The following is an 18,746-nucleotide window of genomic DNA, read 5'->3' as shown; positions in this document are numbered from 1 at the left end:
ATGGACACATTCTCCCCTCTCATTGCCATGCATCACCTAGATATATCTTGCGTGATCGTAGGATTTTTTTTTGAAATTACCGTGTTCCCCAACAACATACACAAAGTAGGAGGAAGGTCACAACACGCGATCAGACTGATTTATTTTTTCTGAGTGAAGTCGAAGTAAAAAACATTCGATTAAAATTTGAGAATTCTACAGAAGAAGGTAGCTCTATTTTTCGATAAATGATGCTTTTATCATTCCATAATATAATATCAAGGAGTTACAAAGCATAATTAGCATACACCTGCCTCTTGTATGATTAGTATGCGCACATCTAACACCAACTCATACCCACGAGATCTTTTTATTAGCACGTATAAATAGTGCAGCTGACCAATTTTATTGCTCGATACTCCATGACGGTTGGACACCAGGTACTCACGCCCACGAGATTTGTTTATTAGTACATATAAATTGTGCGGCTTACCAATTTTATTGCATGACCCTCCATGAACGGCCAGACCATCAGCTAGCGAGTGTGGTGGGGAAGCAACTGTCGTGCACGCAGCTGAGCACGTCACGGTAGTCCCTGTGGATGGTGAAGGAGTCGTAGACCTTGCCATCGCTGCTCTTCATGTACTCAAACAAAAGCGACGAGTGGTTGAAGGCCGTCAGCTTGGTGAACCCGTAGTCGTGATCCCTGAATATGCTCCACTTGGGGATCGCCGTGGTGTACTCCGACAGGTGGCTACCGCCGCCGCCGGCCACGACGAAGATGGTCCCGTTCATGGTGCCCGAGTAGTGGCTCTTCTCGTTGTTGACGCACTGGCTCTGGTAGAGCGGGCATGTACGCTCGTAGTTGTGGACGTGGCCGAAGTAGGCAATGTCGACGCGGTACTTCTGCCACAGTTTCTGCAGGCTCTCCCGGCCCTCTGGCTCCTCGAAGGAGCCCTGGTCGGCGTACCACGAGTTGGAGGAGTAGCCGAGCACCCTGTGCGCCGTGAAGATGAGCCACGGCTGGTGCTTGCGGTCCACCGTGGAGAGGCATTCCTCGATGAACTTGTACTGTTGAGTCCCCTCCCGCCAGTCGTGCTCCGAGTCCGCCACGCAGAACCGGAACATCCCATAGTCCACCTTGTACCTTTAGATTCATCGATGATAGCCATTTTGTCACTTGAAATTAACCACCCAATATTTTCATATGAATTTTACAAGAAACCATTCGATTTCTAGGTGCTTACCAAAAGTTTGCTCTGTTTTCGGCTGGGTAGTAGTACATGGTCTCGGCGGGCACGCCGCATTCGCCGCCAGAGTCCTCGACGTCGAAAAACCCACCGGTGTTGGGCCAGTCCCTCTCGTGGTTGCCACTGCACACGCAAGGCGAGGATTAGTAATAAGCTCCCAGCATGCCATTTGTTAACATGGCACTACTCCATACCAACATGGTCATGGCATGATGTACCTTGCAACCATGTAGGCCTTTTTGGCGCTGATGGGGGCAACCTGTGCGGTGAACTGGTCCCACTGCGAGAGGTACCCGTTAGCGTAGGGCATGTCGCCGATGTGGAAGACGATGTCGTAGTTGTCCAGATCTTCAATCAACCTATCCGTCGTGTTGAGCGACCCTGGCTGGTAGTTGGCGAACTCGTTTGATCCGTCCCTCTCCGCCTGAAAGACCAAACCATGTGTACCATATGTAAAAAAATTCATGTAAAATGAAGTGAAATTGTCATGCGTGCGATACACATTAAGAGAGACACATTCAATTGTACCTTTCCCATGTCACCGAAGACGATGATGCGCTGCAGCGAGTTCTGGCCGGGGGTTGGCGGTGCCCGGAAGGTGTAGGGCTTAGCCCACACCACGGTTCCGTCGGAGAGCTCATGCCCAATCTTGTAGAAGTACCTAAATCACAATTCACAAACCAACCGATGTTGGATAAATTAACCTGATCATTTGAGCATTTGTCAAGGACGACTCTATCATTCTCCTCGGTAACACATCTGCCTACGACGTACTCTTTGTTGGGCCACAGGTTCCTCATGAACGCCGTGTGGATGAACCCGGGTTCTCTCCACCCAACCGTTCGCGCCGGCTCGCCTGGATAATAAACAACCAAAACAAAACAAAATAGCACGGTGAACCTTCTATCTTCTTGCCCGTGCATGTATGATCTGAGTTGATGCTCCACATACGTACGTACCGCACATGCTGCCGCGGTTGAAGGTGAGCGTCCCGGCGGGCGTGCGCGTGCCGGCGGCGCCGACCATGCCCCACTCCACGAACGGGTAGGCCTCGCTGACGTCGTAGCCGCTGGTCCACGTCACGGTCATCTCGTCGTGGGTCTTGCCCTGCGCCAGCCGCGGGAACACCGGCGCCTTGGGGTTCTTGAACACCACCGCCTTTGACACCGACACCAGCTTCGGCTGCAAAAAGTAAAGGGAACCCACAGCCAACGGGCGCTCACAATTTCAGATCCTCATTGGCTCCACTTACGTAGAAATTGCACATGCTAGAACAGTAGGTTCGGATCGGGAGTGGTTACGTTTTCGAGGCCGCCGGTGAAGAGGGCGAAGGAGAAGTCGGCGCGCTGGTTGATGAGCTGGAGCCGGATGGTGCCCTTGCCACCTTTGAGGTAGTTCGCCGAGTAGTTGGCGTACTGATACTGCAGTCACACACCAATATATCATGATTCATGGCCATGTTGGCATATGGTTGTCATGAAATTTCATCTTGGTTAGTTAACCAACTGACCTTGATAGGCGCCGTGCAGAGCAGCGGCTCGGCGGGGTACCTCTCAGGGTTAGGGCACGTGCCCGAGCTGCACACGCACAAGAGACGCAAGCCAGAGGATCCAACAGGAATTAGAACTTGAATTTATTATGCTTGGAAATTTGGAATGTCAAGGGGGGAATTCTTACATGAAATCGGCGGGGGAGAAGACGGCGATCCAGTCGTCGGGGGTAGGGTTATCCCAGCCGTACTTGACGGTGACCCACACAGTGTCCTCGTCCTGTCAGATGCATTCAGCTCTAAATTCTGAGTTGCTTAGATTCATTGTTTATTACTCGATCTACCTGCTGTTTATGTCATGTAGTAGATGATTAATGACAATTTTCTATAGACAATAGGGGCTTCACGTCACGGTCCGTTGTTTTGTGCACTTTCTTTTGGCTTTTATGTGTAGCTAGTTTAATAATCAGCCAAGCCGGTGCAACTATGAGATGCTAAGCTAACAAGATGCCTTTTGTTATCTACACATGCACAGAATCAGCAGGACAAAGTCATCCGGCGTATCCATGGTGACAGTGTCCTGATTCGTAAACAAGCAGACTAATACTAATCAAATCAAAAGCTGCAACTAGCAAATCTGCAATTGTCACGTAGTGAGGGGAGGGGTCCCATATCTAATGGACAAGTGGCTCTGTTTGTCACCATTCTTTGCATCATTTGGTACTGTGGGTCGCCAGTAATGCTACAGACGGATAAGATTACTAAGTATGGGCTGACGTGCCATCACGTGATTGGAAGCTTAAACCTGTAAGCTTAGCAATTTTGTGTCGGCCATTCAATTAAAAGTTGGCAAATCTTATTGTTTCATTTTGTTGTATAAGATGTCCCCTGAACATTTGGGAAGCAAATGAACTAGGACAAATCAATGGACAATGGGTCGGCTGTCTGCTCTCAAAATTCCCAACGTGTGAGTAGCGCCAGCGCTATGTGGTTACCACTTAGCAGCACCATTATAGATTTATAGTCCAAATACATCAAATTTCCGTGTTATTAGTTCCTAAATACAGTACTGTTTTGCTAGTTCTGTCCTTGGATGTAGTGAGATCCAACTAGCACACTGTGCTACTGCAACCATTGCATTCCAAACTGCAAACCCGAAGCCAGCATGGCCCGACAGAGCTGTTATCTGTTCCGTCGGTCAGATTAGGCAGATAAACATTGATAAAGTAGCTGATCAATTAGCTTTACATACCTGGCCGCCGAGCACTGCCGGCGTCGCCCGCACGTACGCGGAGGAGCGGTGGAGGTCAAGGTGAACGGCGGCCTTGTGGATGGCGATCTTGGACAGCGGCTGGACCCCCAGGGCCGGCGACGCGCTCACCGTCGCCGCCGCTGCCGCCATGGCCAGCACCGCTGCCAGGGCGACATGCGCCATCCCCATGCCTCTGCTTCAGCTGTAGCTCGTGCGCGCTGGCAGCCGCTCCTTCCACTGTGCCCAGGCTGGTGTGTGTCCAGCGTACGCCATGGCTGCCGGCCTATATGTAGCCAAGTGGCAGGAGAGGGGGCCCCGGCCCGGGGCCATCACAGTGACAGTATATGTAAAAAATGGTAATTACATAGTACTACTCCATGTGGTAGCGGCCGGTATGTTCAAAAATGGTTATTCCAAGTGGTACCTGGCGAAGCACGTCATCCCATGGATGTCGACATCTAATCCTCTTGTTTTTTAGCACCCGTGCACCTCGTGCTCCATTATCTATTTGTTTTTATTTATTCTTTGAGTTGGACAACATTTATTATCTGACATCGACTGACGTGACATTGTCGATTCTTGCCAATCGGGGTGCGATATTCGCGTGGGTTTGATTTTTTCAGATTGAAATCCATGATTTTTTTGAGATTGGAAGCCGTGGTTTGTGTCATCACATAAATGACCAATAAACTCTTACCGCCAAAATACTGAACTTAGTTCACATTATACTCAAAGTAGTGATGCTCATGCATATCCTCAAAAAAAAAAAAAAGTGATGCTCATGCATAAATTATCTTCAACTCGTAAAGTATGATTTGGTAATGTTTACAATAATCTGGGGCTCTGGCCCTGTATCGGTCACCCCATCCGATCAACACGTGCCATTGAGCTCCACCGAAGCAACGTTATCCTTCTCCAAAGTTTTCTAGACCACATGTATTCTTCTCCCCACACACCTCCCAAATTCTTCTACCAAATAAACATCTCGCTCCACCATCGCCAATCCCATCCTTCATACACTGCTTCTGACAGCGCCCTCCTCCATTCCTAGCATCGTGGCACCGACCCAGCCGCTGCAAATATGCTACTCCAATCCAGGTGGCAACATCGCTTCCGCGCCACTCCTGCCAGGCTAGCGAAGCTGGTTGCCATCAGTGGCGGACCTAGGGAGTATTTTGACTGGGGGCAAACTACTTGAGTGGGGGCATATTTTATAAAATTTCAAAGAATTTATGTATATTTTTCAAAAACCACAAGCAAAACCCACTGGAATTTCAAATTTTGAGTGGGGGCCTGGGCCCCCATTCACCTCTACATAGGTCCGCCCCTGGTTGCCATTGTTCTTTGGGTGTGGCAAGGCTGGCTGCCAATGCTGGTGGTGGTTGTCGATGCTGGTCAAGTGTCGCGCGGCGAGAGATGAGATGCGATGTTGTGAGCTGCGGGGGCGGTGCCGCCACTTCATGAGCAACGAGATCCCCTACCTAGGGGTGGATGTTATGATGCGCACGCGACAATGCTGATGCTACGGGCAGTACGGTCGTGCTGCGACGACACACACGATGCTACAACGGGAGCGTGGTGGTGCTAGGGATGGTGCCCAGAGGTGCTCGAACCGACATACGACATGACTACGACCAGAGCGATGACAAACGATGGATCCTGGAACCACAAGCGATGATGCATCAGTTGCGAGCCGACTGCTGCAAGAGCCCATGACGATGCACATCGGATGCTGGAATCGGCAGGCTTCGGTGCTTCGACCATGATCCGGCGATGTTGCAAGCGCAGCTGGTCGGTGCTATGAGAACAATCGGCGTAGCTGCGAGATGCTGCAAGGAGACATGAGTGTTTGGCTTGTGGGGTAATACAATAATGACGTGACCGAGGCAGTTGGTGGCGCTCTGCAATGGTGCCATGGCCGAGGCGGCTGATGGCACGCATGGCGTCAATGTGTGTTGCGGCTGGGACCATTGTGCATGGAGTGAGATGCAGGCCTAGGGGCACAATCGATCGTGCGTCTGGGACCAGCGCAATCGGACGACTCTAGATGAGATAGATCCTAGGTTAGGATCGGTCGACCAACGGATAGTACTGGCCTTTGTTTCATAGCACCCGTGCATCTCATGCCATATTACTTTTTTTCGACGTGCCATATTACTTATTTATATGTATTTTTTGCGGTAGACAACATCTATTGTTTGACGTTGACTGATGCAACATTGTCCATTTTTTCCAACCATTTGTGTGGTTTTTTTAGATTGGAAACCGCGATTTATGTTAACAACCAACAAACTCTATCTATTTTTCTCACAAACAAAAATAACTGATGTTTTTTTACCAAACACTATACCATTTTCTTTTTGTGGGAATACCGAATGTAGTTCATCTTTACTCAAGATAGCAATGCTCGTGTGCAAATAATGTTTTACTCGTGAAGTATGATTGAAATGTAGATTTTTTTTCCTTACATCCATCACAGAATTGCAATTTCTTTTACACATTTTGCTACCTTTGATATTATTGTTGTGAAATCAACCCATAACAGAGCCATATACTAGGGGTACACCAGCAAACTGGAATTTGCTCCACCTGGCAGGAAGTTGGTCTACCAAAGGCGCTATCTACTTGTACTCTAAAACCTTGTACAATGCAAGATGCTTAGGGAGGTTTTAGGAAAATAAATCAGTGTTTCTTTAAGCACTGGTGCTTATTTGTAGAAAGTAGACACTTAATTAGGTGTCTCTCATGTAGAAATAGTCACTGGTGCTTAAGAGAAAACTGGTTTATTTTGGTAAGCACCTTCCTAAGCACCTAGCATTGTACAAAGCCTAAGTCATATACTCCCTCCATTCCACAATGCAATACTCCCGCGTTTTCAAAGATCTAAGTTTGACCATAAATTTAACGAACGAGACCGACTGCGACAGGAGAAAAGAATATACCATTGAATTCGTATCAATATGGGGAAGTACTTGGAAGCCTTCTTCACCCTCCTTGCGAAGCGTCCCGACGCCTCTTCTCTGTTCGACTACCGGTCGATTAGCCTGATTCATCTGGTTTCCAAGCTCGTAGCAAAAGTTCTCGCCCTGAGGCTCGCCCCGCGGCTTGGGGAGCTTGTCTAGGTCAACCAGAGTGCTTTCATCGCTGGGCGCTGCATCCATGACAATTTTATGCTGGTTCAGCACACAACGAGCCACCTTCACCAGGCCGGTGCCCACCGGGTCCTCCTCAAGCTCGATATCTCTAGGGCGTTTGACTCCGTCTCCTGGCCCTTCTTGCTTGAGATCCTTCGTGCGGCTTCGGCCGAAGATGGTGCGAGTGGGTGACCATCCTGCTGTCTACGGCCAGCACGCGTGTCCTCATGAACGGCTCGCCGAGGCCGCCGATTCTTCACGCCAAAGGACTCCGGCAGGGCGACCCGGTTTCCCCCATGCTTTCCACGCTGGTGATTGATGCCCTTAACTCCCTCCTGCAACAGGCTCTCCAAGCTGGGGTCCTGCGCAGGCTAACCGCCCGGCTACTCGCTTCTAGCGTGTCCCTATACACCGATGACATCGCCATCTTCTGCCACCCTGATGCCAACGACCTTCGAGATGTGCGCACCCTCATGCAGATATTTGGCGAGGCTTGTGGTCTTCACTCCAACATGGCTAAATCTTCGGCCACCCCCATCCAGTGCTCTCCGGAGGAGATCAAGGTCGTGGCTAGTGAGGTGGACTGTCCCATCACCTCCTTCCCTCTGATTTACCTGGGCCTCCCCTTGTCGCTCCGCAAGGTGCCAGCCTCTGCCCTCCAGCCCACGGCCGATCGCATGGCAACAAAATTGTGCACTTGGCACGCTTCGATGATGTCCTGGGGTGAGCGCCTTGCCCTTGCCCGACATGTGCTCTCCGCCACGCCGACTCACATTATGATGGCCATCGCTCTGTCTGCGCCTACCCTGAAGCAGATCAATCGGATCATCCGGGATTTCCTCTGGCACGGCCGCCGTGACGCCTCCGCTGGCCATTGCCTGGTCAACTGGCATAAGGTCTGTCGTCCCCTTGCCCTGGGTGGGCTCGCATTCCTGATCTTCGCCGCTTCGGCATTGCCCTGCGTGCTCGTTGGTGTTGGCTTCAGCGTACGGACCCGGCTTGGCCATGGAGTCATCTTCGGATCCCTGTCGATGCCGACACCGCTGCCATCTTTCGGGCTTCGACCACATGGATGCTTGGCGATGGCCGCGCCTGCCGCTTCTGGTCGGATCATTGGCTGAATGGCAAAGCCATCATGGAGATCGCCCCCACACTCTCTCCCCTCGTCCCTCGTCGCCGGCGCAACGCGAGGATCGTTGTTGATTGCCTGCATCAATGCTCCTGGGTCAGGGACATCCAGGGTGCCCTATCCCCCACTGCCATGGTGGAATACATCGACCTCTGGCGCTTGCTTGGCCATGTCACCCTGACTTCGGAGCCGGATAGGCTTGTATGGTGCTGGACCACTTCGGGCGCGTACTCCGCCAGCTCTTTCTACCTTGCGCTCTTCCATGGCTTGACCCACGCCCCTCACTGGAGACTTCATTGGAAGGCTTGGGCGCCCCTCTGTGTCAAATTCTTCACCTGGCTGGCCCTCCAGGACCGCTGTTGGACGGCTGCTCGCCTTGCCAGACACGGACTTCCCCATGATCCACGTTGCCGCCTATGCGACCAGGAGCCTGAAACAACACATCACTTGCTTATTGGCTGCCCCTTCTCCCGACAGATTTGGTGTGACTTGCTCGTGTGGTGCTCGCTTGCGGTCCCTCTTCCATCTCCGAGTGATGACTTCCTGGAGTGGTGGCATTCTGCTAGCTCTAGCTGCCCTACGCCGTCCAGGAAAGGACTCTCATCCATGATACTCCTCATTGCCTGGTCCATTTGGACCCACCGCAATGGGTGTATCTTCGACGGGAAGCAGCCTTCCACACTTCTCCTCTCCAACTCCATTAAGGAAGAAGCTAAAACTTGGGCCAGGGCGGGGGCCGTTGGACTCGCCAATGTCCTGCAGTAGCTGCGTAGGGCTTAGTGTGGGCTGAGCAACCCACATCCTTCTCTGCTCGCGATGATGTGGTCGCCATCCCTGTGTACGACTCACCTCATCGCCTCCTCCTCGCTTCTGCATGTACTCTTGCACTTCCATCTTCTTCCTATCAATGAATGATACGCAAGCCGTTGTGTATTCGCGAAAAAAGGGAAGTACTTAGACAAGACCTACTTGGGCTACAAGTCATGTAAAATGACTTAACTTGGGCTACAAGTCATGTAACTGATTCAGGCCTATTTAATCCCCCCTGTCCACCTATATAAGGTGAGATAGGGGCCTTCTGAGTCATAACAAACACATCTTATAGGGGAGACAATCACCATCAATACAATTAAACATGCAAGAGTGGGGTATTACTCACCTCGTGGCCCTGAACCTAGTTAAATCCTTGTCTCATGTGCACCCAATTTGATTCTTTACACATACTCTACCCCCATAATCACCCCTTGATCGTTGTTGCCAGAAATTACATGGCAAACGATAAGACATGGTACCAATTGATATTAAGGAACACATATTCTAACAAAAATAATTCTACAATGATACATACTGAGCTTTGTAGAATTTGAAATGAGACCAACCAGAACTAGCCCTTGGCCACATATTTTTATAGCAGAAACAACCTGAGAACCCTTCATTCTACCAGCTCTCCTGATCCTTTGACACTCCGCTGAAGTGTAGGCTCTTCGTTTAGCTAACTGACCAGGGGTCCTGTTTAACTACAAACAACCTCACGCCAAGCGCAGTTGGCCACACAGACAAGCATGCCTCCTCTGTATGCAATCACAGGAATCCTCATCACAAAGGCAAACCTGTCAGCTGCCCTTGCAACTTAAACTGGCGAACCTTCTCCTGTAGAGAGGTGAGAGCGCACTTCCCCGCGATTAGGCAATGAAGAATCCAAAAGCAATCATTGCCCTTGTATGGTGGATGATCTCGTTGAAGCGAAACACTAGGACTTCCAAAGCCATAACGAGATTTCCTCAAGTTGTCCTCGACAAGATGATGATGGAAGCGAGCCTATGGGTGAGCACGGGCAGAACATGTGTTCAAGCGTTGGTGCACACTGCACACACCCTTCTAGCCTGACTAACCGTCCCTCCGTTGATTTTCTTGAGTATCATGATTAGATAGGAAATGTAGGGATAGTGTAGGAGTAAATACAATTGCTACTCATCCCCTCGCATTGTCCGCTCTCGGGCGACTCGAGGGCGAAACCCCACGCGCCGCCAGTCCCCGCCTCCCCGTCTCCTCCTCCCCTACCGCCGCCGGCAGCCGTCGTCGGGCTTGCCCGCGCGGCGGGGGCTTCCCCGTGCACCCGCCTCGGCCTCTGGAGGCCTCCCACCCCGCATCGGGAGCCGCCGCCCGCTTCCCCTGATCCGGCCGCCTAAGCTCCGATCTGGCGGCTGGTGGGACGGGGTTCGCCGGATCCGGCCGGCGTGGCCTTGCCTCGTCCTGCCCAGCTTGGTATCACGGTGTGCTGCTCCCTGGTGGCGGAGGTGTGGGTCTTTCTCCATGTCTCGACGGGATGTGTGCGGTGGGTGGATGCCGGGGCCGCGACCTCGGGCGGTGAGTTGCCGGTGGATCTCCTTCTTGCTGCAGGCTCTCTCCTGCTGTACTGGATGGCTTACGATCACGTTCGTTGGCCTCGGTGCGTTCATGGGGGCTGGTAGAGATGACATCGGACCGGAGGAAGCTCTGGATGAATCTTTCATCCCGACGGTGGTGGCGACCAGGGTCACTGTTCTCCTCCTTGCAGGCACCATTGAGGTCCCTTCCCTCTACCCCGACCCCATGCCCGGGTGAAAACCCAATACCTCAAATTTGGCGGCGGCGGCACTGCGTGTGTCGTACCCTTCTTGGAGGCGCTGCCTGGGGCGTTTGGGTGCTCGCTTAGAGGAACTGCAGACGGAGGGGATGGGACCAGTGGCAGCAGGTGGTGTTCGCGATGGAGGAGCTTGCGTGGCATCTGGCACGTCGACAACGGCGGGTCTCAACGGCATGGAGCTGCAGGGTCTCGCCGGTGGGCCTGTGATGATGGACGAGCGCAGGATGGTGGCGTTGTCTGGCATCGTGGTGGCGTCGACGGCAACTAGACCGGGCAAGGTAGATGCAGCAGTACAATACTGAAGATGGATTGATGGCAGGTGGCTGCGGCGTCCTCATACTCGGCAGGCGTCCTGGTTGAGGAGCACGCCAGACTGGTGGGTGCCCATACCCGGCAGGCGTTCTGTTTGGGACCTCAGGTCTTAGATGTTAGGTTTGGTTGCGAGGTCTATTTGGTATTAGGTCAGACTATCAGCACCCCTTCATCATCTGGATAGTAGTGCGACAGATGTTGCTTAGATGGTGTCTTTAGTCTTACTGTTGTATGACTTTGTAAGGTCTTATGTTAATAATTAATAAATTGGTTGTATGCATCGACCAGATGCAGAGGCCGGGGGTCTTCCTCCGTTTCTAGAAAAAAAAAGGATAGCGTAGGATTTATTCTACCTCTTACACATTTTTCATTTTTTTTGATTTCTTTTGTTACCCTTGATCTAACTGTCTCACTCTTCTAAACGCAATGAAAGCAGCTCCGCCGCATTTCATAAAAAAATGTAGTAGAATTTTAGTGGTAGATCGGGAAAGCACATTATGGACCCAAGTATCTAAATTGGTGTTCGTTTTCAGTGACTTATTGGTTTAGGGACTTAAAAAAGTTCCTATAAGTCCCACCTAAACCAAACACAAGGGACTTATTGGGACTTATTGTGGTGATTTGGGACTTATCAAATAAGACTCTCAGGGAGGAGCTTATTGGGACTTATCCCGAGCCGGACCTACTCCGCGCCGCTCCAGGCTCGTTCCCCGCACGTCGCCTGCCTCTCGGTCCAATCGCCGCCGCCGCCCCGCCTCTCGCCCCGTCGCCGCCCCGTCGCCACCCCGCCTCGGTTCGCCGCCCCGTCGCCGCCCCGCCTCGGTTCGTTCTGCCTCGGTTCGTTGCAGCGGTGCCTCCAATCGCCGGACAAGCCCTCTCCTGAGCCTCGTTGCAGCGGTGCAACATGAACTTATAAGTCCTGTAAACAAACAGGTAGGGACTTATGACTTATAAGTTGGGACTTAAAAAAGTCCTAGGACTTATGAAACAAACATGGCCTAATTCTTTTGTTTTGAAGTGCTCGTACCACATTATTGTTTTATTTTTTCTATGGACCACATTAATTATTTGTCATTGAGTGATGCGACATTGTCGATTCTTGCCAACTGGATGTGATATTTGTGTGGGCTTGATTTTTTGAAATTAGAAGCCGCACGATTTGTGTTTTCAGATCAACGATAAACTCTATCTAATGTTCTCGCATCGAAAAAAGAAACGATTTTTTTCCAACTCAACTTTTTTTTGCGAGAATAGCAAACTCATTCCATATTTGTTCAGTCACGCACATATCATTTTAACTAAGGGAGTGTAGGTGAAGCATACATTTTTTTTGCGAAAGAAATTTCCAATCTAATCATCAATCATGGCAGTACAGAGAACACGAGGTACTAAAAATTACAACCAGATCTATGGACCACCTAGCGACGACTAAAAGCACTGGAGCGAGCCGAAGACGCGCCGCCGTCATTGCCCCTCCATCACCGGAGCCGGGCAAACCTTGTCGTAGTAGATAGTCGGGAACTTGGCATCCATAAGAAGTTACCATTTTTTTCACACATTTGGCTACCTTTTGATATTGCTGGAGTGGAGACATTACCATAAAACATCATACTATTGTATATTACGTCAAACATATTGCAAGCACTATTTTTATTTACAATGGCACATACATAATATTGTAAAAATTAATGTTTAACTAAACACATTGCTTAAAAAAATCAAATAACATGAACACCTCGAAAGCAAAAACATGCAACAAAAAAATCACCGAAAATGTTGCGTAAACAACCAAATGTAACCATAAGGCATCCTTGTCTGCACTATTTTTAAGTAAACTAAAAAAGATTATATTTCACAAAAAAAATATTTGGTTACATTTTATAGCTGTAAGCATGCTCGATTTGTGTGGGCTAGTTGATTTCAATACCCACCGACATTATAATTGGAGCCTGATGATAGGTGTACATTAATTGTTTGCATCTTCATGCACATGCTCGTATTTGGATTGTGAACATATATAGGTGTGCATCAATTGTTCACCGGTGCATCTTAAATATATTTTTGGGGCCTATTTGTGCATCTTTTACTTTTTTTATTAGGTGTCCTTTTGTGCACAGTGATCAAGGCATTGGTTTGAAGATACTTTGGACTAAAATACCCTTGGTTATATTGTTGAGTAGAGAACTAATTACCAACGGTTATTTAATAGTCCTTCCGAGAGGGGTAGAATTGGCTTCTAATGGGGTTAAACGGAAACTGCGCCTAATAATTAAGAATATACCTAAAGGAAAATTTACATAATAAAAATGAAGGGATGTAATATATAATTAGAACCAACTAGAATACATTCAATTGAAAACTATGCAATTGATTCATTGGGAGTTACCATATAAGTTATTCATGGATACAATCAGTGATTGGTGAAGTGTCTATATCTTTTGTCATAAATATTGGATGCATAATTATGAAATTGTACTAATAATTTTGGACTTCTCAAATGAAAAAAAATACTAGTCACCAGTAGAGTGTACATATTTATCCATAACCATTGAATGGATTTTTTTTTGAGAAAAATAACCATTGAATGGATTTTTTTTTTGAGAAATAGGCCCCAAAAATAACCATTGAATGGATAATTGTGAATGAATGAGTTTGGGTGGGCCCAGTCAAGACCCATGGGCTAATTTCAGCCCGCTAGCAACGCGCATTGCCTTTGCCACTCATGTCTTGGCCCATAGTCTCCCCGCACGCGGCGGCGGAACCAGGCCGGCGATGGAGGAGCGGCCACACGGGACGACGACATCGGCGGCGGCGCTCTGGGGGCACGCGCACCTCCCGCCGCTGGCCCGCGCGCGCGGGCCAAGGACTCGGTAGAGTACATCCTGCGGGCACTCTGGCGCACCCCAGCCTCGACGCCGCCGACCGCGCCGTCGTCCGTGACATCCTCCAGCTCCCCTCCGAGATACCGAAGCTTTTCCCTCAGGAGGTGCCGCCCCAGCTGTAAAGGTTGCTCACTCTGCTTCTGCACAAGTTTCAGCCGAAATGGCGAGAGGACGCCTCAAAGATTCAGGTAACGTAGAGCAACGAGAGGACGCCTTTATTTATTCATTTTTCATCTCAAAATTATGCAGTTGATCCAACGGTAGTTATCACAAATTATTCCAAAAGTTTCTGTAGTCGTTTAGTTTCACAAGTTACAAGAGCCTCAAGCTGTTCAGTACTGCGGTCAATAGTTAGCCTGTTCTTAGCTTAATCTTTTTGTCGGTGTCTCTGTAGTGATGCCGACAGAAAATCTGCGCCTCAGTTTAGCGCGATGCGTTATTTTGTAGGCACCCATGCGAAATTCAGACACAGCGAAAAGCCATCTTGAGTACAAAATCAAGAAGCGCCAGAGCAACCAGCGACAACGCAGGTAGTTGAACCAATCGCTACCATGTGCTTTTGCATAAACATAAGTGCCTTGCCATTTTGCTGGCATAGGCCTGATCTGTGAGATGTTAATTATCCTTTTGTAGGTGAGGCAGTAGTTCATTGATTGGTTTGTGAAGCTCTGTTAAGAAAACTATTTCAGCAGTTCTGGGGTTACAATCAAGATATCTTGGATAAAGATGTTACTCGTGTGAATTGTCAGTAGGACATCGTCAGCAAAGGTCTTGTCTGAATCAGGAGAGAAAGACGCGAAGCACCAATTAGCTAAGGATTCTTTAGACAAAATGCTCAAGGACATATACACAATCAGGTGTCAAGTCTCAAATGCTGCCAGTAATGATTCCTTAGACAAATGTAGAGTTCGGCTGGGAGTTTTCGTTTTCCCTTTTGCAATTCAACATTTTTGCAGACTTGCAGTAAGTAATTTCAAATGTTTCTCATTATCTTTTGCAGGGAGGGACATGGAGAAGCAGCAAAAAGCACTTAGGAAAGGATGATTTTGCTCCTCTGTTTTCTAGCTCTCAGGACATTTTTCATCAGCAAAGCACTTCAGAAATGATGCCAAAGTTGCATTTCTTACATGAAGGTAACACGATCGATGTTTTACATTTATGATGAGGCACAGTTGTAGGATGAAGAATGTCCTTACAGGGAGGGGTTTAGCTTTTAGGCGGCCCATATGTAATTGAGGTTAAGACACATATGTGAATTCACAGGTAGTATCTTTTCTCTTTTTAAATCACTGGTAATATCAGTGCTGTTGCAACTGCACGCAGAAGTCTTTCCACATATGAGGGGGGACATCACATCGTTGCAACTGGAAATGTCTTGTTTATCAGACAGAACACAGCACCTCCCATGTTCTTCTGTCTTTTTTAGTCTGCACCTCATGGCTAATGCAACACCTGCCATGTTCATCTAAGCAACAAAAGATGAAACAGTAATGCATCCAGCAGTGAATTTACTTACTGCCTTAGCTACTATCTCAGCATTTGATGCTATGTCCAACGTAGCCACAAAAGGTACCCATGTAATATTTTGGAATTCCTCTTCCAACTCGTCCCGGAATGGGCGTTATGCCCACTTGTCAATTTTAGCTCCATCTGAGCCGTACTGCACATTGCTTTCCTGATACCTATGAGTTTTACCCCCATCGACAGATATATTTACTCTTTCAGTATCCAGCAATTCTACCCTCATCAAAATTTAGTGATGCTACCTACGCAAGCTGCAGATTTAGTGTGCACATCCCTTTCTATCATGAAAGTAATACTAACCTTTCCTTCCTTGATAACATCCATGTCTTCCAGGGTGCAAATAGCAGACTGCTTTGTCAAATCCAAGAATATTTGAGATAAGATACCCAAAAAAACCAACTTAACTTTATTGTCGATACAGAAGGAAAAAAAAAGAGATGTTCTATGAGAATGCTTCATAGGATCACAGGTGCATCTGCAGTAAATAAACCAGCAAAAAAGAAAACAGAACAAACTCATGGTAAATTAACATCTACAGGAATACCAGCTCCACTAATCATGAAAGGTAGCATCTAAATTAGGACACAATATTCTGTTACAAAAATTTAGAACCCTTTTAACAGATTCTTGAATCCAAGGTCAAATCTTGGCAAATGTCAGGCCTACACTCTCCGGTTGGACTGCTTATGTATTCCAAGTTTCCAACACCCTATTAACTGTTTTATTAACTATTCAAACTTTGTCCTTTACTGTTTATGTATTCCAACACCCTATTAACTATTAACTGTTTTATTAAGTATTCAAACTTTGTCCTTCGTGTTTCTGATATCTTGTGATCAATTTCCTAATTTTACAGCGGAGCTCTCTAAACAAGTGGAAGCACACCAAAGTATGGTCTCACATTCCAAACTATGGTGTGTGTGCATGACGTGTTCATGCAAAACGTCACCTTGGATTCTCTCCTTCAAGATAATCTACTCCTGTGCTTTGATGCAGCAATGCATCCATTTTGTAACTTTTAACCTCATGTCGCGTTCGTTTTTGTTTTATTTCAATGCATCTTCATTTTCTCATCTTGCTGTTGCTAATTTCCTAATTTGTATTTGTTTTATTTCATTGTATGCACCACGAATTGCTCATCTTGCTGTCGAGACAAACCTTCAAGCTACAACGCAAGGAAGAAAAAAGAGGTGCATTGTATTTTCTATTGTTTCTAGCATTTTTCCTTTTTATCACTGCAGATCATATCCTGTTTAGGACAGGTTGAGAGGTAACATCCCTACTCACTCGTCAAATAAAGAGAAGTAGAACTCTTTATTCTTGATGTAATACATGCCTGTATTCCAATAAGTATTTGGGATGGGATCACACAGTTCTGTAGTTACTGAAGTCCAATTATTCATGTGTACTTTATGGGACGAAATAACTCACCTTGGTGTTGTTCTTCCTACACTCCTGGACATTTTACAGCCGTCCTTTCAAAAGCCTCTACTGATGTGAATTCAGAAAAGCATTTTTTTTGTTTCCTCACATCCTATATGTCTGCTGACTTACTGAGGTACTTTCAGATTGGTGCTGACCTATGACTACGATCAACCGAGAGCTTTTGCCGAGGTACTATAATTAACAGACTAGTTATAGTTTGGGCTTTTGTTTGAATAGGTAATAGGAAATTATTTGAATGTTTCTATATTCTTGGTTAATCGTCATATACTTGAATCGCATATCATTGTGCTTTTGTTTGATGCTGATGTGTTTGCTTGACTGAAAGTTTTGAAGCTATGTGATGAGGGCAATACTGAGCAGCAAAAAGATATACATAATTGTAACAGGACAGGTGTGTTGTTGATGACAACTTTTTTGATGATGCTGTTGATGATAGTACAAACTCTTTAGTGGAGGGCACCATCAAAGAACTTTACGAAGCAAGTATCAATGAAGGGGATGAGGCTGATGGTGCTACTACTATTGCTGCACTTCACGACTTTACGATACAAGCTCATTGGATGAGTACACCAACATAAGATCAGCTAGGATGTAGTGAGGAAGCAAAACACGCGATGCTTTTATGGCCATGCTCATGAGCTCCAAACAGCAAAGCAACAAGTAAAAATGGATTTGGTGAGCTTGAAGATGCTGTTATGGCCAGGCTGCAAGTCCTGAAAAGATGCGAACCTAACAATAGCAACGTCGTGAATGGGGGACAAGAGGTTTTCCATTCCAATGATTGGGTGTGTCGCTTTGAAAGAAAACAACCTGACCGCGGCGCGCGTGAGGAGCTAATTCAGAAGACCGATTTGCCTGATGCTGTTGAATACTGATTTGCCTGGTGATGCTGGGTGCAGAGCCTTATCTGATGAAGTGGATAGCAGAACCGCAAGGCAGTACGTCAGTACACATTACTTGAGGAGTCTCAGGAAACCTGCAAATGTGAATTTGCATGAGAAGCAGCTAAGCTTAAGCCACTCACCGTCAGAATGGGAGCATGTACTGAAGGAGGACCTTTTCCTCCCAGGAAACCCATTGAAGTGAAAGGCATATGCTCTCCCCTTGGTTTAGTTCGAAAATCTTGTTGTGATGCACACATATAGGTATGTTCTTAACTTAAATGTATGCAGATTGCGACATAAGCAGCAGGATCAAGCGTCGTAGTAGCTAGCTGGTGCCTAAAATAATGTCAGCTCTGTGTAATATATGTTGCCTGCGGTATCTGGTTGTATGCCTGAAAGGATCATGCACAGTACCCGAACATTTGTGCCATCTTAACATGTGATGTGATCTTTAATGCCTGTATATGCAAGTATATTTGTTGCTTCTGATTGTCTTTTCGATTCTCCAGATGTCCCTTTCCGAGATGATCGTCAAGATCCTTTTAGCCCCATTTTAAGTCGCAGTTTGCTGTTGAGTTATATAGAAAAGCGGGTCAAGTTTCTGCTGGTTCTTTCTTTAAGACCCTGTGAAGCTATCCAATGACTTGTCATCCGCTCTTTTCAGTTTTGTAATCACTGATGATGCAATCAGCATATTATACATGTACAGACCTTGCTATATATACTACTGCTTTGAGATACATGCAATCCAGGGCTCCATGGAGCCTGGATTTTTCACATTCACTTCATCTTAAGCTTTTGCATAAATGTACGTAGTATACATCATTATGTGCTTGTGC

General features: G+C 47.5%; 1 protein-coding gene and 1 long non-coding RNA gene across 5 annotated transcripts; one reads left to right on the top strand and one right to left on the bottom strand.

Annotated features, from left to right (window-relative positions):
- Positions 1 to 222: 222 nt before the first annotated feature.
- Positions 223 to 4,236, bottom strand: LOC119292055 (nucleotide pyrophosphatase/phosphodiesterase). Its single transcript, XM_037570887.1, has 10 exons — positions 3,971 to 4,236; positions 2,907 to 2,998; positions 2,740 to 2,806; positions 2,531 to 2,650; positions 2,189 to 2,411; positions 2,004 to 2,085; positions 1,758 to 1,890; positions 1,448 to 1,653; positions 1,227 to 1,352; positions 223 to 1,126 (listed from the first exon to the last, which is right to left on the bottom strand). The coding sequence occupies exons 1-10, from the start codon at positions 4,157 to 4,159 to the stop codon at positions 511 to 513; spliced, it is 1,854 nt and encodes a 617-aa protein (XP_037426784.1). The 5' UTR covers positions 4,160 to 4,236; the 3' UTR covers positions 223 to 510.
- A 9,684-nt stretch (positions 4,237 to 13,920) lies between these two features.
- LOC119292056 lies at positions 13,921 to 18,372 on the top strand. Of its 4 annotated transcripts, XR_005142838.1 has the most exons (6): positions 13,921 to 14,241; positions 14,501 to 14,583; positions 14,687 to 14,910; positions 15,054 to 15,186; positions 16,434 to 16,767; positions 17,146 to 18,372. It is a non-coding gene; the product is annotated as an uncharacterized LOC119292056 (long non-coding RNA). The 4 variants fall into 4 exon arrangements; XR_005142839.1 differs by having other exon boundaries at positions 14,803 to 14,910; positions 16,434 to 18,372; XR_005142837.1 differs by having other exon boundaries at positions 16,434 to 18,372.
- The last annotated feature ends 374 nt before the right edge of the window (positions 18,373 to 18,746 follow it).

This window comes from Triticum dicoccoides, chromosome 4B (assembly GCF_002162155.2).
Source record: "Triticum dicoccoides isolate Atlit2015 ecotype Zavitan chromosome 4B, WEW_v2.0, whole genome shotgun sequence".
Lineage (NCBI taxonomy): Eukaryota > Viridiplantae > Streptophyta > Magnoliopsida > Poales > Poaceae > Triticum > Triticum dicoccoides.
The sequence above is the reverse complement of the archived record's forward strand: the minus strand, read 5'-3'. Positions and strand labels throughout refer to the sequence as shown.